Raw genomic sequence first — 24,882 nt, 5'->3', positions numbered from 1 at the left:
CAAATGCTCAAGCGAATTCTAGAGCTGTGCGAGGAACCGCCAAGAGACCTCTTTCTCCTCTGCTCTTTAAACATTGTCAATACATAATCTGACACAAAGGGTGTTTGTTTGATGCATTAACACATTTAGGCACTTGTATCATTCATGTCTTATATCATTCATGCCAATGCAAGGAGAGCAATAATCCAAAAAGCCGGCAGGTTTATTTGCTCATGTCTGTTTCTATGGTGATGTTGCTAGGCAGCATTGAGACACCTCACTCATGATCCTGGCTTCCTGGGGAAGAAGGTGGTTCATACATGCAGTTAGGGGGCTTGTTTTCACGCTTTGCTTCAGTAAGAACCCACAAGTGCGCTTTTCAGTGACATGGTATCCAGACACCCGTTCGCAAGAGCAAGGTGTGCTTCATTCCATATCTCCAGTACAGGGGAAAGCACGACATCAACAAAACAAAGCAACAGATCAAACACACAAGTGTGACGATGTCCCCAGATTACCTCTCTTTGAAATTTGCTGCCCTCGCCTCCTCTTTTCAACTGCTGTCAAATGACAGGTGCCACCTACGCCGATGGTACCAATTTATCTGGAAGAATATAAAACGTTGCAGTCTTATCACCAGATTCCATTTTATTTTGCATTGAGCGTCTGCAGCAGAAATCCCTCTGCTTTAGCAAATGCAGCTTCTTCTAGCTTTGGGTCTCTTCCAGGACCGGATTTAGCTTTGATGAGGCCCTAAGCTACTGAAGGTAATGGGGCCCTTTATATGTCCAGCTGTCCTTTGTCAACAACCAATTGTCACTGTTTTTTGTGTTGAATATATGCTATGTGGTAATTTATGGGCCCAATAGGTATCTAAAGCCATTTGCACATGTTGCTCCGCAGCCAGTCCACGCAGAATGTAGGCACCCTAGATATAGAAAGGAGCAGTGATATTTTAGGGAGCAGGTTAAAGGTAAAGGTAAAGGTACCCCTGCCCGAACGGGCCAGTCTTGACAGACTCTGGGGTTTGTGCGCCCATCTCACATCTATTGGCCGGGGGCCAGCGCTGTCCGGAGACACTTCCGGGTCACGTGGCCAGCGTGACAAAGCTGCATCTGGCGAGCCAGCGCAGCACACGGAACGCCGTTTACCTTCCCGCTGGTAAGCGGTACCTATTTATCTACTTGCACCCGGGGGTGCTTTTGAACTGCTAGGTTGGCAGGCACTGGGACCGAGCAGCGGGAGCGCACCCCGCCGCGGGGATTCGAACCGCCGACCTTTCGATCGGCAAGCCCTAGGCGCTGAGGCTTTAGCCCACAGCGCCACCCGCATCCCTAGGGAGCAGGTTAGCAGGCTCCATTACTTACATCATAGGAGCCTACACAACACAAAATACTGTTGCTATATGTAGGTTTTATTTTATTTGTTTTCTATCTTATATTTTGGAAATGTACATCAGGTTTTATTTCCTTTAAATTAGGGGGGGGAGTGGGGCCCTAAGCTATAGTTTGTTGAGCTTATACGTAAATCCGGCACTGGTCTCTTCCAACATTAGTGTGCACTCAGTTGTGATGATTTGTATAACGCCAGGTTTAAGATTTCAGTGCTCCGGGATGTAAGCTGAGAGGGGGAGTTCCCGATGGGCAGTGGGTGATGACATGGTCTGAAGGAAAAATTGTGGCATTTTAAAAACACAGTTTGGAAAGGGTGGGCATAACACCATTTTGGCACTGGCCAGTGGAGGCTGCCCTGAGAGATCGGGAGCCATGACTGACTGCTGCTTTGGCCCCAAGTTTGCTGAAGCTATGGGAGGGGCAATGAAAGACACTATTGGGGTATAATGTTCTGCACCCCCTCCATTACAGACTTCCAGGTGTAAATATGCGTTAATAAACCATATTTCTTAAAGACACTAGCCCCTGCTGTGACTCGATCTTCCCAATGGAAATACAACCCTGAAAAATGCTTGGAACCCAACCCGCTGGAAGTTTGTGCATCGCTTGGTAGAGATTGGCGTGCAGCCTTCATAACAGTATTGCCAGCTCTGCCGTCCAGGATTTCAAACAAGCGTCTCTCCCAGTCGTACCCGGAGATGCTGTAGGATAGAACATGGGGCCTTTTGCCTGCAAAGCAGGTGCTTTAACACCGAGTCATGAAAGCGAAATAAGAAGTCATACCAAAAGAAATATGAAACTTCATGGCACAAAGGGGATAAATGGCGGCTCTGCTACAGGCTGGGGGATGAGCTCTGTGTGCCTCATGAACAGGGAAGCAGCAGGAATCTTATGCTGGAGTGGAAACCTCTTGCAGGAAATACAGGCTTAAGCCACTTGCATGGTTGCAGCAAACATGGCGAACAAACTGAGTCTCTCAGTGCTTCCTCCACACAATTCCATGCCTGGGAGGAATAGTGGAGACGAGAGACCACAAAGCGGTGGTCAGTATCCGTGTTTAAACTGGCCCTAAACATTATGCTCTCATTTCCCCCTTAATACTCTTTCTCTAACCATTTCTTTCCACCAGAGGGAGCCATATATGCAAAATGAATAAAGAAATCAGTATTGTTTTCAGTGGTACCATCCTCTTTAGGATGCTTCCAGATAATCTGTGCACTGAGTATGCATCCTGATTTGTTTTGCAAGGAGATTAGATGAGGTGGACTATTTAATGGGCATCCAGTCTGATTTATTTTCGGGGAGGTTAGATGATGTTGCATCAAAGCAAGCACCATCCCACCTTTTCCATTGCATCTACCCATCACTTTCCTTAGCACAAGAAGTCCAGCCTTTCAGGGAAGCAGGTTTGTTGTGCAAGGCCTCCCAATCACACTTAATCATGCAGCCTGAATTTGCCCATACCTGCCTGAATTCCACCTGAAAATAGTGACACTCTGGAAGTGCTCTTTGTTGTTGTTGTTGTGGTTGTTGTTGTTTAGTCGTTTAGTCGTGTCCAACTCTTCATGACCCCATGGACCAGAGCACGCCAGGCACTCCTGTATTCCACTGCGTCCCACAGTTTGGTCAAACACATGCTGGTAGCTTCGAGAACACTGTCCAACCATCTCGTCCTCTGTCGTCCCCTTCTCCTTGTGCCCTCCATCTTTCCCAACATCAGGGTCTTTTCCAGGGAGTCTTCTCTTCTCATGAGGTGGCCAAAGTATTGGAGCCTCAGCTTCACGATCTGTCCTTCCAGTGAGCACTCAGGGCTGATTTCCTTAAGAATGGATAGGTTTGATCTTCTTGCAGTCCATGGGACTCTCAAGAGTCTCCTCCAGCACCATAATTCAAAAGCAGCAATTCTTCAGCGATCAGCCTTCTTTATGGTCCAGCTCTCACTTCCATACATCACTACTGGGAAAACCATAGGACCTTTACGAAAAAACTATACGGACCTTTGTTGGGAAGGTGATGTCTCTGCTTTTTAAGATGCTGTCTAGGGAAGTGCTCTTACTTACAGCAAACACACATTCTCTAAGCGTGGATCCTTACATAGCCAGAATGCTGCTATCCATTCAAAGGAGGGAGGGGCCCCAAAACCCCCAAAACTCCCAACAATTCAGGAAGAACTGAGTATGCTCAGTCGTCGTGGAATGTGGACTTTTTTGAGGCAAGGAAGCATGGAAACGCAGGCAGGGGGAGTGTAATGTAATGTAATGGCATATCCTGGGAAAAGGTTTGGCTGGCTGGCTGGCTCAAACTACGAATACTGTAACAGTCTGTTGCAGATCCCTCTTGTATTTATCAGAATGCACATGAATAAATTGCCATTGTGCTGCCTGAGTTGTTATTTTTTAAACCAGCTAAATCCTTTGTTTTCTAAAGATGTGTTTCTTCCTTACATTATTTCAATTTTCTAATTATGTAGAGAACAGATGTTTTATGGGCAGAAATAAGCACATTGGAGAAGGGGACATCAAAGCCAAACCAGCTTTGATCAGGAATCAAAATGAAATGAAGAAGCAAGGCAATTATTATAATATTGCCTGCCTGGTCTTCCTCTTCAACTCAATTAACTGTTTTGCCTATCACATTTGCTGACATTGGCCAGAAATCAAGATGAAATTAGCTGTGTTTGACTCTTCTTGTTGCTGCAGCATAAACACTGAAGGAGACCAGCAGAGATCAGTTAGAAAACCTTAAAGTCTAACCGCCCTTTCCTCTGTGCAGTAGGCCCTAGTATAAATACATCATAATACCTCTCCCTCTAAATTTCAAGTCTTGTTTTGCAGCCCTTCACATGCACATACCTGGAATTAAGTCCTGTTAAGCAAAGTGGGATTTACTTCCCAATAAACATACATAGCATTGCACTGCACAACTGCACTCTTAGGCATGCTCACTCAGGAGTAAACTCCATTGAATTTAGCAGGATTTGCTTCTGAGTAAATGTGCATAAGGCCCCATCTGCGCTATACATTCAAAGTAGCATGAAACCACTTTAAATAGTTGTGGCTTCCCCCAGAGAATCCTGGTAACTGTAGTTCCTTCAGGGCACTGAGAGTTGTTATGAGACGCCTTCTTCCCTCACAGAGCTACAATTTCCAGAGTAGTTTAAAAAGCAGTCCCTCTTCTCAGGGAACTCTGGAGACTGTAGCTCCGTGAGGGAAAAGGGATTCTCTTTAACAACTCTCAGACCCTTAACAAACGCCCTGCAAGCAGATTGGGATGAATGCTCATCATCATCATAAAAGCAGAGTGAAAATTCTACAGGACGTGCACAGATTGAAAACAAAGCAGTACAGTACATCCTCCCTAAAACATTTGCAGGTGCAAAACGTATTGCAAGCGGTATCGTCAGGAGGGACCCATAGTTTTGTAGGCTTTGTAGAAGGAAAAGCAGGATGAATGCTGAATAAACTGTTGACATTATTTATTTGGAAGAGTTTGCCAGGCCAAACCTGTGTGAAAGTGCTGATAGTTCCTTACGGAACAGGACTCTGTCAAGCTAGGTTACTTCCTCAGAGCAAAACTTCGGCAAGTCAGCAGCCACGACCACCCTCTCTGCCAGAGGGATTTGCTTCAGGGTAACCTGGATAGATATATCAGCAGTAGATGACTACATTCGCCAGTCTAGATTGATTTGCATTGTAAAAATGAAGGAAATATTTCCCCAGGAAGTAATTACCACTGGTGTTTCCCCAATAACACTGTGTAGCAAAGATTGTTTTTTCCACCAACACAGTGGACATTTCATAATGAGCCCTGCAGACGCGCCAGCCAGCTAAGAGAAGTTCTGCCTCTTTTTGTTTTGCTCCCTATACTGTTGTCACCTTGAGGGCTCACATTTGCTCCGCTCTGGTCACAAAACAGGTTTTGCTTCCTCTGAGGGGTTTGTTTTCTGCCACTGAACTCTCTTGCCCTCTCTGGTGTGTACTGCAATGTACAGTTATTTTCCCCAAAGTTAGCTGATCCTTATCAGTTTGGCAAGTCAGAGGGGGAGAAGCACTTTCTCCCAATCCCTGCTATTTTCAGAGCTTGTTAAATTTTAGCTACTATTTGTTTATTGCATTTCTAGAATACGTTTTTCTATGAAGAGCTGGAAGTGGGGGCACATGGTTGCCACCCACCTCATTCACCACCACCACCCCACAACATTCCTGTGAGGTAGGTTAGGTTGAGAGACAGTGACTGGCCCAAGGTCAACCGGTGAGCTTCATGGCTGAGTGGGGATTTGAACCCATGGCCTCCCAGGTCTTAGTCCACCACTCTAACCCAGTGGTTCTCAAAGGGTGTGGCATGTCACACTGGTGTGGAAGGAGAGGATCACAAATAAGGTGAGAATATTCAAGGACAATCAAAGAAACATTTAAACCTTTCAGCATAGCATAGTATAGTCTGAAAATAAATTATTTTGGAAATACAACCAGAAACAGTACCCACACCTCCCTTCAAGAGCATTGGCTATTACAGTATTCTACAGCTCTCCACAACATATTGTTGTGAACAGGGATTTTCACCTCTGACAAATATGAAAGGTCAGAAAAGAGAAAGGCTTCTTTGTGTTGATGAGGAGATGAGAGTTTGACTCAGACCTAAAATAAATGAGATTACTTGACAAAAGTAAGTGAGGCCCTCTTATTGAGTTTGTATACAGTTGTACCTCGGGTTACTGAATACACCACATCTAATCCTAGATTTGGCTATGGTTTTCCCATTAGTGATGTATGGAAGTGAGAGCTGGACCATAAAGAAGGCTGATCGCTGAAGAATTGCTGCTTTTGAATTATGGTGCTGGAGGAGACTCTTGAGAGTCCCATGGACTGCAAGAAGATCAAACCTATCCATTCTGAAGGAAATCAGCCCTGAGTGCTCACTGGAAGGACAGATCGTGAAGCTGAGGCTCCAATACTTTGGCCACCTCATGAGAAGAGAAGACTCCCTGGAAAAGACCCTGATGTTGGGAAAGATGGAGGGCACAAGGAGAAGGGGGTGATAGAGGACGAGATGGTTGGACAGTGTTCTCGAAGCTACCAGCGTGAGTTTGACCAAACTGTGGGACGCAGTGGAATACAGGAGTGCCTGGCGTGCTCTGGTCCATGGGGTCATGAAGAGTCGGACACGACCAAACAACAACAATCCTAGATTGCGAAATGGTCGAGTTCATTGATGGAAGAGCACATTGCACATGCTCAGGAGAGCCCTTCTTTATAATTACATCAAATATTTTTTGGACTGAGCACAGCCTGTGCAATGCCAGGGGTGCGGGGACAAGCTCCTCTTCCAGACAAGAACTCCGGCAGCAGTTCCGCCATTGCTAGACCCCTGTGGCGAGTTGACTGACAGGCGGTTTTCACATCCTTGGAGTGCCTTTTTTTATTATCATCAGTCAAAATACATGAGCTTCCCAAGGGCTCACTTCTGTTTGTTGGTAACAGAGCTTTTGGGGGGGATAACTTTGGAGCTGGAAGGAAGCAGATGGGCTCCCTTCCAAGCAACTGACAATGTCACACAACCGCCAAAGACAACAGGAAATGAGAAGCAACAAGCCTGTTTACATGCCTGCTACTGCAGGGCAAATGAAATAAGTTTTTTTATTTGTTAATCAGAAGGGGAATCTTTCCAGCAGCAAGAAATTAAAACGGAAACAAAACTGGAAACAAAAATATGGCTGTCTAGCTCAAGACTGCCTACACTGACTGGCAGCAGCTCTCCAGGGTTTCAGGCAGGGGACATTTCCAGCCCCACTTGGAGATGTCAGGGAACTTGGATGGCTGAATGGGAGAGAATCTGTTTTGCAGGCAAAATTAGCTTCCGGGTTCAATTCACAGCATCACACTTTCTGAAATCCTGGCTAGCCAATCAGTGCAGACATGACTAAGTTAGATAGACCAATGGTCAGGCTCAGTATATAAGGCAGTTTGCTGTGTTTCCCAGCACGCTTAGCTAATGACGTCAAAGCCAATATTTTATCTCTGTTTGTTATACTGTAGTGTGTTTTTTATGTTTTATACTGTTGTACACCACTTAGTAATGCTTAAAATACTGAGCAGTTTAGAAATACTTTTAAATAAATATGGATAAAATATTTAGGGATGGGGATGTGAAATGTGACATATTTTGTTATTTCACTTTTAGAGCACTAACATGCAGGGCAAAATTTACCTCCTCCTCATGCAAAAAAAAAAAATGAATCATGCCCCTTCTTGGCTCCGAACTCCCACCCCAAATATTTATTCTGGTGCTACCACTGGATCACAGGCAGGATTTGGGCTGAATCTTGGCAAAATGGTAAAATGACAGTTGTTTTGTGGTTTATGTCTCCTCAGCCATTTTAAAGGCCTACAAAACTTATAGAAAAATTTATATGCACTAGATACGCCACCAGTTTTTGCATAGATTCCTTATTTATGCTATTTCAAGGGCAGCTGCTTTGGGTACATGAGGTCTCCAGATACTTACACAATGGCCTTGCCTAACTGGGAGCAACAAGACCTGTTAACCAGGACCATCTGGTTCACTTGCACTGTTAATCTACGCCATGTTCATCACAAACCTTGGCCTCCAATGACATCATCAGCGCAAGCAGAGGCTCCGTGCTCTGTGTCTCTGATGAACAAACATATATATTAATATGCCACACAGATCCAAAAGGAGACTCTCTCACATAATGAAAACTTGCCTGTGTCAGATAAGTGCCAGGATTAAATATTTGTTTGTGCCTCTGTGCCGGGAAAGAGAGGTCACCTTTTAATCTGATGACTAAAACTTAAATCAAAATTGATTTAGAGGGGAAACCTTAATTACACCAAATTGCTACTGACTGCAGAACGCTAGCTCTAACCCTTTTGTCCTGGTCCTATGCATAAATCTCAGATGTCTTAAATTGAAGTTACTGCAGGAGGAATAGGAAGAACAACTTTCAAGCACAAAAAAGTTTTTATGTGTGAGGGGGAAATGACTGGAAGGCATTATTGATGTAGCTGGGCTATAGACACAGAAAATATACACACTCCATCTCTCAAATGCTGAAAGACTCTATAGAAGTTACCTGCATTTTAAAAAACTTACTTTTAGTAAAGCTGAGATACCCTAAATTCTACACCTGTTGTCCATTCTGCCAGATTCTGGAAACTTACTGCCCAGGAAAAGTACTAGGACATGGTGCTTGTTTGCTATTCTGATTTTGTTGTTTGCTGAAAGATAGCCATCTTGAATATCAAGTGTCCACCAGGTGGAAAGGTTATGCTTTTAAAGCTGAAATATGGAGCCTCCAGATGGTGGCTTAACACTGTCAGATGGGTCTTTGGTAAAACAAAAAAACTTCTCAGATTTCCCCCAGAAAAGGTAAATCAAGATAAAATGGTGTTGGTACCGACAATATTGTGTGGATACTGTGGGGGGAAACCTGCATGCATGTAGAGCATCCATCCCACAATTAACACCCACAGACTTGGTATGTATATGAAATCAATCTGTAAAATATCTATCATCTTTTCTGTACCTGGCCTTTGAGGTTATACAGGAATGCTAGGACCTACCTTGCACTGAGATGGAGCATATCAACCTTTCCCAACCTGGTGCCCTTCACATGTTTTGGACTATCATCCTTGACCACTGGCCATGTTGGCTGAGGCTGATGAAAACTGCTGTCCAACATATCTGGAGGACACCAGATTGGGGAAAGCTGGCCCAGTTCTCCTCCAGGATTTCAGGCAGGAGTTTTTCTTCACTCTGCCTGGAGAGATGTCAGGGATTGAATTTAGGAGCTTTTGCATCTGGTCTATCACTGATCTACATACAGTCTTCCCTTTTAAGAACATAGAAATCTGCCTTATACTGACTGAGATAGACCATTCGTCTACCTTGTGCATTAATTCCTCCAGAACGTAAGGCAGGATACTCTAGCAACCCTACTTGGACATGCCAGGAACTGAACTGGGGACCTTTGCATACAAAGCAGATGTTCTACCCCTGAGCTATGGCTCTTACCCTTCATGTCCCCCTTTCACCTATCTACAGAGCATCTGTAGAAGGTATGCCATAGAAGTGCCATGCTTAGAGCTGCAGATTTGTGGGCTGTTTACATCCTGAAAGATGCCACTTCTGGGAAGCCACCATCCAGATTAACAAGCAGACTGTTTCTTCAGCAGCAGGAACTTTGCTAAGTGTTTTTGTCCCAAATGTGCATAGCCTTTCTTTGAACCTGGGCAGGGCCGGCCCAATACATTCTGGCACCTGAGGTGAACCATGAAATGGCTCTGCTACCTCTGGGCTAGGAAAGAAGGGGTGAGTGAAGGTCTACATCACAAACAAGGGTGGGAGGAGACCAGCAGCACCTTGTTTTTTGCCAATAGGCTGCTTTAGAGGCGACACAGGGGAGGGGGCTGCTGAGAAGATGGCAGATCCAGCCTCTAAGGAGCACAACACAGATGTTTCTGCCACCATGACAGCAGCAGCAGCAGGTGATGCATTCCTTGGAGGCTGGATTTGCAGATCCTGTGGTCACCTCAGCTTGCTTCATGGATGGGCCGGCCCTGAATCTAGGTTTATGTCAATATCTTTTTTAAAAAACCACCTTAAGACTAACACATTTTTTATGGTATGTCTAAGATTTCATGGGAAAGGGACACGGGTGGCGCTGTCGGTTAAACCACAGAGCCTAGTACTTGCCAATCAGAAGGTTGGCGGTTCGAATCCCCGCAACGGGGTGAGCTCCCATTGCTCAGTCCCTACTGCTGCCAACCTAGCAGTTCGAAAGCACGTCAAAGTGCAAGCAGATATATAGGTACTGCTCCGGCAGGAAGGTAAACGGCGTTTCCGTACGCTGCTCTGGTTCGCCAGAAGCAGCTTAGTCATGCTGGCCACATGACCCGGAAGCTGTACGCCAGCTCCCTCAGCCAATAAAGCGAGATGAGCGCCGCAACCCCAGTCGGCCACAATTGGACCTAATGGTCAGGGGTCCCTTTACCTTTACCTTAAGGTTTCATGGACTATATCCTACTTCATCAGGCACACAAAGCATTATCCTGAGTTGCAGAAAGATATACACATGTTTGGATGGGGGGGAATTGTAAAAAGAAAAAGGTCATAGGGAAACAAAATACAGAAAAACACATTGATAATTATGTACTTAACAATGGTAACTCACAAAACCCTTCGGCATTTCATTTCACTCACTTTTTACAATCTCCCAAGCCGTATGCCTATGTGCAACTGAAGATAACACTTAGTGCATCAGCTGAAGTGGACTGCAGCCCATAAACGTTTATGCCACCATAAATTTGCTGGTTTTTACGGTGTCACAAGACTCTGCTGTATTTGCTATAAAAGCTCTTCTTCTGGAAATACAAAGTGTCAGCTTTAATCTCTGGGTTTCATCTGCTCATTAAGAACTCCGCTCTTCACTGGAAAACTGAAGGCAGATTGCTTGTTACTGGTGATCTGTTCCACCAGGATCATCATATCATTGTAGATCAAAGGAGCCTTTATACTTCAGGTTAAGAACTTTGCTTCAGGATAAGAACAGAAATCAGGCTCTGGCGGTGCAGCGGCAGCAGAAGGCCCCATTAGCTAAAGTGGTGCTTCAGGTTAAGAACAGTTTCAGGTTAGAAACGGACCTCCAGAACGAATTAAGTACTTAAACCGAGGTACCACTGTGCTAGGTTTTTTGTAAACAGTTGTAAACTGCAGTTATGCGCAATAGCTGATGCAGGGGAGATTCCCAAGGGATCATTAACATGCTTGGAAATGTGAAAGTTCAGCTGAATGCAGACAAAAGAACTGGCAGCAACTAATCCGTCACTTGAGTGGATCTCAAAACATACAGAAGTAACATAGGGATGCCAATACCAGATCCCCATCCAAGGCATAAATAGAGCTATTGAGGGAGTTTGGCCCCGACACCAAACTTAGAAGTACTTTGTTGGCGAGTTACCAGTGTGCCCATCATCCTCTCATTCTTGGCATTCAGTGAGCCAGCATGTCACATGACAATAAACAGAGGAAAACCAAATTAAGTGTGTTACTTAAATTGCAAAAGGCCAAATACATTGTCAGTGCTAGGAAGTGTAGCTCTGCTTCTTTTAACTGCAACTGAAAAATGCAGTGGAAAGGACAAGAACTCCAGCCATCTAAAGCTGAGAAGTGTGGGCAAATCCATTTTTGTGTAGACTGCCTGAATAGCCTTTGAGAAGCAAAGGTTGTTTATTGAGAAAGTAGGAAGGAAGATGGAGTATCTCTGAGATTCTGGAATCAACAGTTTTGCTTCTGCCAGATAGGGAATTTGCCAGGGAGCTGGCCACTCAGAAAGAAAAAGCACAACAATGTGGGTGAGTGTTATGTATTTTATATATAGACACACACATGGGCAGAAGAGTATTGCTTGCCTTCTTAATGTATTCCTGCATTGCAGGGGGTTGGACTAGATGACCCCCCTTCCAACTCTACAATTCTATAATTCTTCACAACCTCTAGTTAAGCTGCTGTTTGGGAGCTGAAGCAATTCTCCTAAGGGGAAGATTTGGGGTTCTTTTAAGTTTAGGAAAGCAGCAAGTAAGGGGAACATGGTAAGAGAAATATAAAATGATCGCATAGTGTGAAGAAAGTTGATAGTTGTTCTTTATCTAGCTTTATGAGGTCATTCAGTAAATCTGCATGGGATATCCTGGGTAGACATAAGTACTTTTTCACCCAGCACATAGCTGAGCAATTTATCTCCAGGTGTGGTGACAGTCACCAACTTAGATTGCTCTAAAAGGGGATTAAATGAATTTGTGATGGAGGGTAAGGCTTTCAATGCCTACTAGTCAGGATGGCTAAATATGCCTTCTTGAGAATCATCATGTCCTGAATGCCATTTGCTGGAGAACAGCAGTGGGAGAGGGCTATTGCTCTCCTGCTTTTTGACTTCTCGTAGATATCGAGTTAAGACCTTCAGAAACAGAATGCTGGACTAAATAGGCCCTTGATCTGATCCAACATTCGAATTGCTGTGTGAGCCACGTCTGTTTTGAGTGGAACATGGAAATTAAGACTGCGGTAAGCTGCTGAAACATTTCTGAGGGGCTAGAACAATCTTGCAACACAGGCCTCCTCCCATACAGATATTAGAATTCCATTCTATAAATATGATCACAAGTGGTTAGAAATTTAATTCAGAATCCCCCCCCCTTTCTGAAATTATACTAGATCAAAGGATGGTGGGTATCTCTAGGGATCTACTGTGGGTAAATAAAAAGCAACCCCCCCCCCATGTTTGAATGTGTAAAAGAGCAAAAAAAAATTATGTAAGCTAGTTCTTCTTAATACATAGAGCTGTGCACAGGAAAGTGTTTTCTGGCCAATAGTTATTTTGTTCTGAACATAATGTTCTTCCCATTAATATGGTACATTCAGACAGAAATACACCCAAAGGTGTTAAACCATTTTCTCCATAACTTTATTTTTTTAGCATTGCTTAGAAAGAACTAGCCTCTAGTAAAGTTTAGCTTATGTAAAACAGTAATTAAATTACTGGATGTCATAACAGATTGCAGATAGTCAATAATGTTACACTAAGCCTTCGTGCCATCAGATGCACTTGCTGAAGGTTAGGAGAAAAGGGGATAAACCTCTCCATAAATTATATTTAGTTGAGATATATAACTGAAGTGGATTATCCAAGGAATCATGACAGACCAGGCTATAGCAGCCGTGCAAACGTCATGTGGAGTACTCCTGGGTGGAGGAAGGAAAAATTCCTGAATACAACAGGCCTAATGTAAAAGCCAGTTTTCAGAAGGCAAGCAACCTTTAAAAGTATCTCTTGAAGAATAATGGGAAACCAGGAAGCAAGGCAAAACGTCTTTAGCATTCACTATTTTGCTTCAGGCATAAACACAATGTATGGTCTTAAATTCCTGTTAGAAATCCTAAGAACATAATTGAAAAATATACCCAAAGTATTTTACCAATTAAGGATCCTAAGAACATTTACTAAGTAACCATGCTTATTATCAATGCACCTTACAGCATATGCGTACTTTTTTATTGGAAATATCTAGGGAACGATTTGGAAATTTGTTCGATGAAGTAGGGCAAGTTTAAAGGTAAAGGGAAAGGTACCCCTGCCCGTACGGGCCAGTCGTGTCCGACTCTGGGGTTGCGTGCTCATCTCGCTTAAGAGGCTGGGAGCCAGGGCTGTCCGAAGACACTTCCAGGTCACGTGACCAGCGTGACGAAGCTGCTCTGGCGAGCCAGCACCAGTGCAGCGCACGGAAACGCCGTTACCTTCCCGCTATAAAGCGGTACCTATTTATCTACTTGCACTTGGGGGTGCTTTTGAACTGCTAGGTGGGCAGGAGCTGGGACCGAACAACGGGAGCTCACCCCACCGCGGGGATTCGAACCGCTGACCATGCGATCGGCAAGTCCTAGGCACTGAGGTTTTACCCACAGCGCCACCCGCATCCCAAGTTTAGCAGACATATAAAAAGCCATGAAATGGAGACTTCAGTAAAATAATGACTTCTGGCATTTATATGGGTACCCAGCAGCTTTCCAGAAAATTCACCAATGAATGGCTAATTTCACTATTCCCATTTCCCCTTTGGAAAGTCAATAATGAAGTTAAACAGGTTTTAAACAGGATTACTTAACATGTACCCTACATTAGAATCATTTAGCTCAAGGGAAGGCACCATTTACACATAGAATGTCCCCCCCTCCCCAACATAAGATATGCCAGGCTTCCTCAACCTCAGCCCTCCAGATGTTTTGAGACTACAATTTCCATCATCCCTGACCTCTGGTCCTGCTAACTAGGGATAATGGGAGTTGTAGGCCAAAAACATCTGGAGCGCTGAGGTTGAGGAAGCCTGAGATATGCTGTCAGAGCATAACTGAAATGAGACTTGTTTTCCTACTGAAGGGAATGACCAGAAAAAATCACATGGGAAGGAATAGCAGGGCTCTTAGTTTGTTTCACAAAGCTACACCTTGCTTGAGTTTTATTGTGAAACTACTGAAGTCCAATTTCCTTATTCACTACTACAGTGGTGCATCGCAAGACGAAATTAATTCGTTCCACGAGTTTTTTCGTCTAGCGAATTTTTCGTCTTGCGAAGCACGGTGTCGGAAGTTTTGGAAAAGCTTCAAAAATCGCCAAAAACCTCAAAAAAGGCTACCACACCGCGTTCTATGAGTTGCTCCTCGAAGTCAAGTTGCAACTGTATTAACAGTGTTAAGAAAAAGGAAACAAACTTGCAAAAAACGCAAGACGTTTTCGTCTTGCGAAGCAAGCCCATAGGGAAATTCGTCTTGCGAAGCAGCTCAAAAACCGCAAAACCCTTTCGTCTAGCGAGTTTTTCGTCTTGCGAGGCATTCGTCTTGCGGGGCACCACTGTATATATTTTAAAGTTTGCTTTTCCTTAAAACCAGTATCTGAACAACATTTGCCCCCATTGCCTTAGCTGTTTCCCAAAATGCAGCCCAAAGCCACATATTCCACCCACTGTGAATTTGGGGCAACAAAATAAAATGGAGGAAACTAAATCAGTGGACAAGGCAAACAAAAAAAGCAAAACTAGTTCTGTTCTAACTCATATAACCAGCTATTTATTCCAATTGCAGGTTGTCTTGAGACAGGACAGCTTTACTGTGTGCATCTTCATAATACCACACATTAATTCTGCTATTTTAGATATAAATCCACTGATCAAATCTGACACTTTACACAATCTCAGAAAGGCAAACCAATAGTTCAATGAATCCTAATAACAACTCTATTGCATTGATATTCATATAATAATTTTATTGAAGTCTACTAAAAGATATTTGTTCTTAAGGTCTTATCACGTGATGTTCAGAAAGCCACAATGCTGTTTCAGTTCATTGCATACATATTTTGGGAGTCTTCAGTTAAATCTTGTTCACCTTGCATTTTACAAAGTTGCCCCCACACCAAGTGCTAAACATACAGGATGAGGGTTCAATTTGTTAAGACTAGTACCAAACCAAAATAAGACATTTACACGTACTGTACATTTCACAAGTAACATAAGGAAGTCTGGATAATGTAACAGTTTAGAATTATTTTGTAGCCAACACATAAAATAAAAGAAATTGACCTAGCCAATGATATTTAGTCATATTGCATGTACAAAGGCAATGAAGATTATAAGCTGCTTGGTTTTGTCATTAGCACAATAAAAACATTCAGGTTAGGGTCTGGAAAAATAGGATAACTCAATTACTTTTCTTGCACACAAAGGGAGAACAACAATTTGTCAAAGCTATGGACAGGACTTCGAATGTGTAGGTTACTTCATAAGCATATGAAGTAAGAATATCTTCTGACACTTGCATTTTCAAACCTGTTACTTTATAAGCAAGTATGTCCTTCAGTGCACAGAAAAAAGAAAAGGGAACATTACTGCTAAGGAACTTAAGTGCTGCAATAAAGTATTTTGTAACAGGAATACTCTGGAAGCACTATTCCTTGACTCTCTTTTTAAGCATCCACATGGTCAAGAACACCAACATTCTTCAGAATGTGTCAGCTCAATAGCTATGTGAAGAGGAAGATTTAAAGTAGAATGCTTATTAGCTATTTAGAGAAGCACAAAAATGTTAATTTTATCTACAAGTGCTTCATATTTAGACAATAGCTAGTCAAAGTAATGTTTGCATGATGCTTTCTATCATAGCTATACTACAGTTTAATAATAACAAAAAAAGCAATTTATTTTGTTTTTATATTGGGAGAAGTCTTAAATATTACACTGTGCTTCAGAACATAAAACTTGTGGTTGCCAAAAATGCTTTTTATCTGACAATTCATAAGCATTCTATGCAACAGTGGCACAAAGCTTTGTGATGAAACATGCACTTTTAGGAGTTTTTTGGATGCAATCAAATGTGCACAACTAACAATGATATTTTGAAAGGTGTTACAATTAATGTGGGAATGCCAGTAGGAGGAGCATGCAGCTGTTTCCCCATTACTTGACCTATTTACAAATCTTATCACAATGCTTTCTTCAAAAGCAAACGTGAGAACCATGTTATATGGATATGCTTTTGTGTCCTGATACTTAAAATATCCAAAACACCAACCAAACTGTCACTCAAACTACAACATATGTGACTACACTAGTTTACAAAGTCACTACTGATTGCCTAGGTTCAAACACAAGACCAGGGACTTATGACTGGAAATAGGTTTGGTACAAGTCAAGACTGTTGCTTGCCATGTTTTGCAAGACAGCCCTATTGAAAATTAGCTCAAGTTTCAGAAAACGTAGAATCATAGTTTCATAACGCAAGTCAAAGTTGTTTTGCATGTCCCCCATAGTTAACCCATTTTCTCATCATCATTTATTGCCCATTGAACTGTGCAAAATATCATCTTCTCAAAGTAAGTCATCTGGTGCAAAATTTTATTCCACTACTATGTTTGGACAGGCTTAAGGTATTTATGGCTTAGACTTACTCTTTTTAACAGTGGTATTCTAGGCATGTGTTTCAAATGATATATCATTACTCAAGACCAAGAGGATAGCTTCTATCAAGACATTTGCCAACCAGTTAAAAAGTTCTCTTCCTTTCCTAAAGGGAAGACACCATAGCTACTTTGTAAATAAAAAAGTCATCAGCCCTATTTAAATTCAAATTTACAACCAAGTTACCCTCCAATGTACTGTATAGTTACTGGAGATACCTACCTATACAGATATTTACATGTGACAAAACACACAATTTTTTTTTTTGCCTTGCAAAACATTGCACTGATGCATACAAAGCCTTTACTTCTCCACCAAGAAATCCCAAATTACAAACCACTGTTCAAGCAGATAGGTTGAATAGTGCAAAGTTGTTCCAAGTTGTTCTGCTCTCCTGGTAGCTTAATTTGAAAACCCTTTGACCATTGCTCGATTTGTGCAAATTATACTTGCTTCGACTGTAATTCTGATGGCCAGAGATTAATCAAATAAGTTTCACTATCATGTCATGCAGTCAGTACTGGCCATTTTGTTCTGTGAAAACTTTGGTTCACACGTTTCAGTTTAAAATTTAAAACTCTTCATTTTGACATGCACCTATAACATGGGAATTAAATTGCACCACTATAATTGTGATATCATCCCGGTACATCCGAGCCAACTCTTCTGGAAGACTGAGCATCTTTGACAGCCGTTCATGATCAACGGTACCAAACTCATTATTTCCAACCGCATGGCGTATCAAGTGAGTTGCTGCATTCTGGTCTTCGAAGGCTGAAGAGACCCGCGCTCTCCTTTCTGTTAGAAGACCATGCATCTGTCCCAGAGTTACCTTGTAACCTCCAACAGCTATTGGTTCTTCATGATGAACACCTGTAAGATACTCACCTACAATTCTAACCACATCCTGCCTGTGCATGGTTTCCCACAAGCCATCTGTTGCCAATATCAGGAATTTGTCCTGAGGTCTTAATTTGTGATGTATTATCTCTGGCTCAGCTGTGAGGTATGGAGGAGTATGGTAGTTTGGTGGGATGAACTTTGTATATTCGTTATCATTGAGCTGATCTGGGCCCGTCTCTATCACTCTCTTCTGAAGGTCAATGCTCCATTTAAATTTGACATCTCCAAAAGCTCTGAAAGGCATCAGTAGGCCCAACAGTCGATCTTGTTTCACAACACTCTTTTCTTCAGACTTTGGGTGCTCCATTTTGAGCCGTGCAATCTCACTTTCGTTCTGTGCATTATGATCATAAGACAGAGCAACAGCAGACCAAGATCCATCCTCTTCTTGGACACCAAGCATGGCCCTGCTGTCACCAGTATTAGCAACATGTAAATCAACTCCATCAACATGCGCCACACAAGCAGTTGCACCAGAGAAGGCTACACGTAGTACCAAATAATTGAGAAAAGAATTTGGATCACCTACTTGAGCTTCTAAAGAAATGTCATTGTCAAGCCTTTTAAAGGCATTAATTAAAGCCTCTTTTACATCAGTTGTCTCCCCAGTGTTAAGGTCTATGAGTTCCTGCCAGTAAGTTCGTAAGCTGTTAAAATACAATTTGGAGGCTTCTTTACTGAAATAATCATTGGGGTGCTTGTGCCACTGTAAGATGGGCAACAGGGCCCTACCACTCTCAACAGCATTTTCTATTTCAAGTAAAGTCTCATGGGGTAACAGAGAAACAGCTATGTAATAAAACAGTCTTTCGCTGACAGCTTGTGCACAGGCACATCCTGCATGGCCATCAAACACACCAAGCAGCATTCCTCTTGTTTGCAAGCAAGTGGCTGCACTTCTTCTGTCTTCTATTGGTGCATTGGCAGGAAGCTGGTTGCTATCAAAGCCAAGGACAGAACTTAAGTTTTTGCCATCAAACTCTGGCACTTTGAAACTGTATTCATTTGCCTTCAGGATGCTGTTGACTTGCGGAGGTGTGAGGTAAAACCTCTGTGGTGTGGATACATAGTTTCTTGCATGAATAAACTGACTGAAATTCTCCTTCGGCCTACTGAGTGTTGCAAACTTCTTCGGAGGAACATACCTCAAATGATTGTGAGTTAAGTGAGGTGACAAGCAACACAGATGTTTATGATGACAGTAGCATGCGGTGTTGTATATCTTGCCAATCTCACAACTGCGAATTAATGGGAGCAATAGCTGAGTTGGTGCTGGCATGGCATCAGAGAACAATGGCAACCTGGGGTTTCTGACTGGAATTGCTGCAGGGGGGGGGGACACAAGCAATAAGTAAGCTTAGAAATAATTTTAAAGGAAACAATACACATCAACTACTTTATTCTAAATGACAATTTAATATGCACAATTAATTAACAGCAATTAACTGACAAAAACAGCAACAGATTTAATTAAAGTTTAATAGACTAATCTAAGGCTAAATTTCCTCAAGGAGAACATATCTCAGTTCACACTGTTATACTTGTGTAGAACTATAAACAGAGTGACCTATTTTTACAGCTGTACTAACTTAACCAGTACTTTATATTGCGAGTGTGAAAAGTCAACTAAAGGTTAAAGTATGAAGAACAGAGTAGACTGAGATTCAAGACTTCTTCTTGAAGACAGTCTCCGTTTCTGAACTGGCAGTGAGGAGAAGTAAAGTTTACCCAGCCCAAGATTTTATTTATTTATATTGTTACTTATGTTAATTTTTCCAACACCTCCCTCAGTTTTTACAAATTTAAGGTCAAGTGTGGACAACCAATACATATATGTGCATTTGTTTAATCAAAAGGTAAGTCATACTTGGTTTAATGGGACTTAGTTCCAAACAAGCATAGGATTACAGTCTTAATATCCTATAATAAATTTGCTGCAACCCATCACCTATCTTTTTGAAGTTTTATAACTACTAGATATTTAGGAGCTACAAAACTTCATTCAAGGCTTCTAAACCCTTGTTTGTTTGTTGCTTTAACAAATTTGATAAATAATAAAAAATCTTTACTCTGACCTCAGTCAATGATTGCTGTGGATTGCATGCAATACCATCTTTTCTTCTAAGCTATGCATTCATATAGAACACATATTCAAATGACACCCTACCTATCACTACCAATCTAAGGCCAGCCCAAATTTATGAACCACAACTGAAGGCATTCAATGAGGAGGTGGTGAAGCTACCAACAGCCGCCTCTGAAAGAAACCACATATATTATATACTAAGTATAGTCAGGCTTAATAGTTTCCCTTTTCATCCAGAAGATATTTGCTCAATTGTGCATAGTTTACTATAGGACCTACTGTTTCTTTAAAAAAAAAACTTTGTTTAAAGACTCATTAATTCAAGTGAGATTATTTGTTTTGTATAAAGTTTAGATCCAGCCTTCCAATAGAAGCTTCTGAAATCTGGTTTAAGAAAACTATGGTGCAAATTATTACTAATTATTATAATATTTATTCATATACCTTCTTTCCTCCAGTCAGGGACTCATTAAAGGTTATTATGCATAACATCCTGCTAATTTTTCACATTTGAACAAATCAACATTCTGCACAAATGTGATACTTTTGTGAAGATGACACTATTTTTTCTCTCTGTACTGCTTCACATTCACAACCCTTATTTGTAAGATTCAAATCCTAGGAGCATGAACTACTCAGCTTAGGAGGCAACACAAATTTAAAATAACCTTCAGAGTACTATAACCTGCAATAGCATATATTAATTATATAGTCTTCTAACCCCACTACCATCCCTCCAAATTCCTATTACAGTACTCAGAAAATAGGAGCACAAAAAATACATACCAATCCGCCTGGGCCCAGGACACACACACATTCTCCTGTCACAACAAGAAGCCGCCAACATCCACAAAGCAGTAGCCCAGGAAAAGCAAGGCAGAGAGTTTATTAAAGAAGGAGGAAGAGGTCTCCAACATTGAAGGGGGACAGAAAGACAAACAGTTTGTTTGTAGTGACAAGCATTAAGAAGCAGCAACTGCAGCACAGCCATCTCTCAGCAGCATTGTCTAATCCTACTGCAGCCCCAACTCACTGCTCGTCATCCCTCTTGCTGAACAACATAGCACTCAGTTCACGCATGATTCATCTGTCAACCCAACCTAAAGAGCAACAAGCACACTCGTCCTTTTAAAGCAGGGCTGGATAACTTTTTTTAAAAAAAACAACTAAGCACCAACTTTAGTTGATTAGAGCCACAATCAAAATTATAGGTACCAGCTCTGCATGGGACAATGTAAAATTCCACCTTAGTTGCTACAAACTAAGGTGCTCAATATTATTCCAGCTCTGTTGGCCTAACAAACATTAGTAAACATATTAGATTCCTGCTCTGTGGGATTTAAATCCACACATATACACCACATTAAATATGCTCATGGATAATCTGAAAAAGGTACACATCATTAACAGAGAGAGGGATGGAGCCTCCCTCTACAAAGCGAAGTATTCAATAGTGCCTTCCTTTTTTCTCCTATACCCCTAACTTGTTGAGGGTTTTATATACATGTACATATTTATTAGGGAAAGCTTATCCAGGATATTGGCGGTGCTAAAACTATGCACAGATGATTTCTGCAACCCATACATACAGAGGGGTTCATTATAATGAATATTCAACTCAGCTACAAGGAATCAAACTGGTCCATAGCCAATTCAAGTGGAAGACAGGCACAACTGCAAGGCCACTAGTATCTCATCAGCTATTCTATCTGCAAGGATAACTTCTTACTTTCACTATGGTGGTATCTTGACAACAAATTAAAAGAGCTTCTCATTTCTAGGAAGCCTGTGCATCCAATCATACACCACAAGGCCTGGGAACAATTGTTGTGCTGATGAGGTCTTATTCACTGCTTAGGTTTCAAGGCAGGAGGAAATATGATTATCAAAACTGTGATGATCAATTGGTTGCACTGATTTTTTAAAATCAGTTAATGTAATAGAAATGTTCCTGGACAGCTTCTTTTAAAATATAAATACATGCATATTTTAAATAGTACTTAAGCAGTACTGTACTCTCTCTTCAAAATGTGGGAATGCCTCTTCTAAGATAATGGGAAGTATGCAATGCCCTTGTTCCACTGGCCCAAGGATTTATACTTGTGCAGTGGAACTTTCCTCTAGCAATCCCAAAGTCTGCTCTGGAGGGTTGTGGGAACCCTCCGAACTGATTTAGAGGGCACACAAGGGGAAGGAAAGGTGCAATGGTAAATATTTGTCCTAACAGAACAAGAGACTTAAGCACTACTTTGGATACAAGCCAATGCCTGCTCTGATACCAATCTAAAGATAAACAATGTCTGCTTCTTACTTCCGAACTATAATTCTTTACATCTCAATTAAATTTGCATATGGGCCATCAGCCAGGATTTAGCAATGGCTCTAGTTGTGACATCTAGAAGCACTTCAAGTGAGACCCTTTGCCTATCTTCCTCAATACAGCGAAAGAACGGCAGCAGTCCTCCAAGGTTTCAGAAAAAAAGAAGCCTTCCCAACCCTACCTGCAGTCTAAGCCTTCCACATGTAAAGAATGTGATCCATTGCTAAACCTCCCGCCCTCGTGTCTTGTGCGCAGGTCACGATTTAAGAGACCACAGATGCTTCCATCAACAAGACGACCCCAGTGCAGCTTCTTTCTTCTTTAGCAACTTGAAAGGGACACACTGGTTGGGGAACATGCAGCTCTCTGGGTGTTGCCAGAAATTCCCACTCCCAGCCAACCAAGGCCATGGGAAGAAGGCAGGCAGGGATTTCAGCCTTGCAAGTATCCCGAGGGCCGCAGTTCCCCTGCCTTAGCTGAAAAAGGGTGTACCTCGCCTCGTCGGCCCATTGCGCCTTTCTGGCCAGCTGGGTTATACACGTGGGAAGGGAGATAACGCTTAACTTTGGGTTGTTGTTTTTTTAAAAGCCTAGAGTTTGATTACATATTGGTGGAAATTGGGCTGCCTCTCCCTGCCCCCCCAAATCAAAATAAACCTCAGCACCACTAAGGAATCTCGGCCTCCCTCCCTCCTGGGCATCCTTTTCAGTAGCTGGGCGGCACCTGCCACAAGAGCAGCCTCACAGCCACCTCCTCCTCACCTCCATCTACTCGGAGGTCCCAGGCATCACCACAGGCAAGAGCTGACACCTAACCCTCCCCGGGTCTTTCCTTCATTCTCTCACACACCCACCGGCAGACAAACGCTCCGCTCCGCCCCAGGGCCTGTGTCAAGACCACAGTCAAGACAGACACAGACACACACACGCAACACACCCTCCTCAGAGAGACTGACCTGGTCAGCTTTAGGGTCGGGGCCCCGCTCGGGCAGCGGGGAATGGAGAGCGCGGGGAAGTTTGACACCCACCCCGCCTCTTGTCTGTCAGGCCCCCTCAGCGACGGCCGCGCGCCAGGTGGAACTCGCCGCCGCCGCCCCGCCCTTCCTCACCCACCCCCTTTTCCCCCTTTATCCTGCCGCCGGCAAGCGAGAGCGCGCCCCCGTGCGCGCGCCCCCACCGCGTTCCCTCAGCAGCAGCAACGGCAGCAGCGCCGAACGCCCAGCCCGCCGCGTGACAGCTTCCCTTGTGTCGTGGGCGGGTTTTTTCCCCCCTTTCTCCTTTTTTGTGACGAGCCGCGGCTTATAAAAGCCTCCGTTCGGCCGGGCTCCGAAGCTCCTATTGGCTGACGGGCGACTCTCACGTGAGCCTCTATCGTTCAGCTTCCCCCGCCCCGCCCCCTCCTCTTTCTTACACCCCCCCCGCTCTTTTTCTCTCTCTCCTTTTTTCTCATATCAACGGTTTCCTTACCGGCGGAAGGATTTCACATTCTCGTCTTCTTCGGCCTGCCTTGTTCCATTGGTGGGTCAAGATCTTACTGAAGCCGCCTCCGCGGATGAGTTCCTCCTCGTTCTTCTTAGCGCATTTCTCCTGGCTCTGTTAGACGCAAAGAGGCTGAGAGAAAAAGGGCGGGCTCGCAAGAAGAGGCTGCGCTTTGCCGGAGGAGGAGGAGGGGGGGAGTTTCTCCGAGCCGGGCCCGCCTTTCCTTCTTCCTGGCCTATCGGGGCTCTTGGCGGAGGAAGGGCGTGGCCCGCATTCCTCCTGAGGAAGGGCGGGCGCGCGTGCAGGGGGGGGTGCGCTGTTAAAAAACCTCGCATGGGCGAAATAAACGGTCGCATTTCCTTCTTCCGCCGCCTGGTTCTTAGCGTACAGCAAGGTCACTTTCAAAGCTTTTGTTCCCCGTTCTGTATACATACATTGAAAAAGCTTGTCATAAAGATGAGTGCCAACAGTGCCCGTATCCTAAAGTACCTTTCCTTGGAAGAAATCATCACCGACTGCGGGTACAAATCCTCTTTTTTTTTTAGTGTTAGGGGTGCCAACTTGGAATAAAATATTCGGGGGGGGGGCAGGTAAGCCCCGTCCCGCATAATCGATCACAAGACATAGCACATGCGCACCATTGGAATGACAGTGCCCATCAACTTTTTTGGGGGGGAGGGTCCTGACCCCCTCAAATATTTTATTGGGGGGAGAGAAGGGACCTCGGCCCCTAGGAACTGACTCCTGTGTTTTGGTTTGTATGCTCATCTCCAGGGAAAGGAGGGGGCTGTGTGAGGGAACACGACCCCCCTCCCCACCTTTATCTTTACAACAACCCTGTGAGGTAGATTAGGCTGAGAGAGAGTGTAAAATGGGTTATGGCTGGCCGCCACTGATGGGTGGGGATGGGGTTGGGCGATGTGGCCTGCTAGGCAATGATTTGCGGGAGAATCAGCCAGGGAAGAGTTTTGCATTGGGAATTGCAATCTTCCCCCCCTTATCTTTCCAGGTCATAAAAGGCTTATAAAAAAGGGAGGACCCTCACCTCCAATTCTTGGGTAAGTGGGGATGGAAAAAGTTCTGCCCCCTGGTCCTAGCCCAGCACTAGGCAAACAGAGACAGGTCTCTGCCCCCGAAGAGCTTACATTCAAGAATAATTGAAGAGGGCAAGAAATAAGAGGTGAATGCAACTATCCTC

The 24,882-nt window shown here is 43.4% G+C and overlaps 1 protein-coding gene across 5 annotated transcripts; it reads right to left on the bottom strand.

Moving 5' to 3' along the window:
- Positions 1-15,192: 15,192 nt before the first annotated feature.
- On the bottom strand, positions 15,193-23,874 carry PDP1 (pyruvate dehydrogenase phosphatase catalytic subunit 1). 5 transcript variants are annotated; one of them, XM_081204214.1, is made up of 3 exons: positions 23,673-23,874; positions 20,673-20,707; positions 15,193-19,123 (listed from the first exon to the last, which is right to left on the bottom strand). In XM_081204214.1, the coding sequence occupies exons 2-3, from the start codon at positions 20,701-20,703 to the stop codon at positions 17,469-17,471; spliced, it is 1,686 nt and encodes a 561-aa protein (XP_081060340.1). In that variant the 5' UTR covers positions 20,704-20,707; positions 23,673-23,874; the 3' UTR covers positions 15,193-17,468. The 5 variants fall into 5 exon arrangements, with proteins under 5 accessions (XP_081060340.1, XP_081060343.1, XP_081060341.1 ...); XM_081204217.1 differs by lacking the exon at positions 23,673-23,874 and adding an exon at positions 23,162-23,299; XM_081204215.1 differs by lacking the exon at positions 20,673-20,707 and having other exon boundaries at positions 23,673-23,872.
- Between the last annotated feature and the right edge of the window lie 1,008 nt (positions 23,875-24,882).

Source organism: Podarcis bocagei, assembly GCF_964188305.1.
Source record: "Podarcis bocagei genome assembly, chromosome: 8".
In the NCBI taxonomy this organism is placed as follows: domain Eukaryota; kingdom Metazoa; phylum Chordata; class Lepidosauria; order Squamata; family Lacertidae; genus Podarcis; species Podarcis bocagei.
Note: the sequence above shows the minus strand (reverse complement) of the source record. Positions and strands in the feature narration are given on the sequence as shown.

Excerpts from the sequence above, each read along its gene's own strand:
- PDP1 (XM_081204213.1), bottom strand. The coding sequence starts at position 20,877 with ATGGCTGTGCTGCAGTTGCTGCTTCTTAATGCTTGTCACTACAAACAA. Across the intron at positions 19,124-20,672 it reads TCCTGGGCCCAGGCGGATTG|CAATTCCAGTCAGAAACCCC; the intron begins GTATGTATTTTT and ends CCCCCCCTGCAG.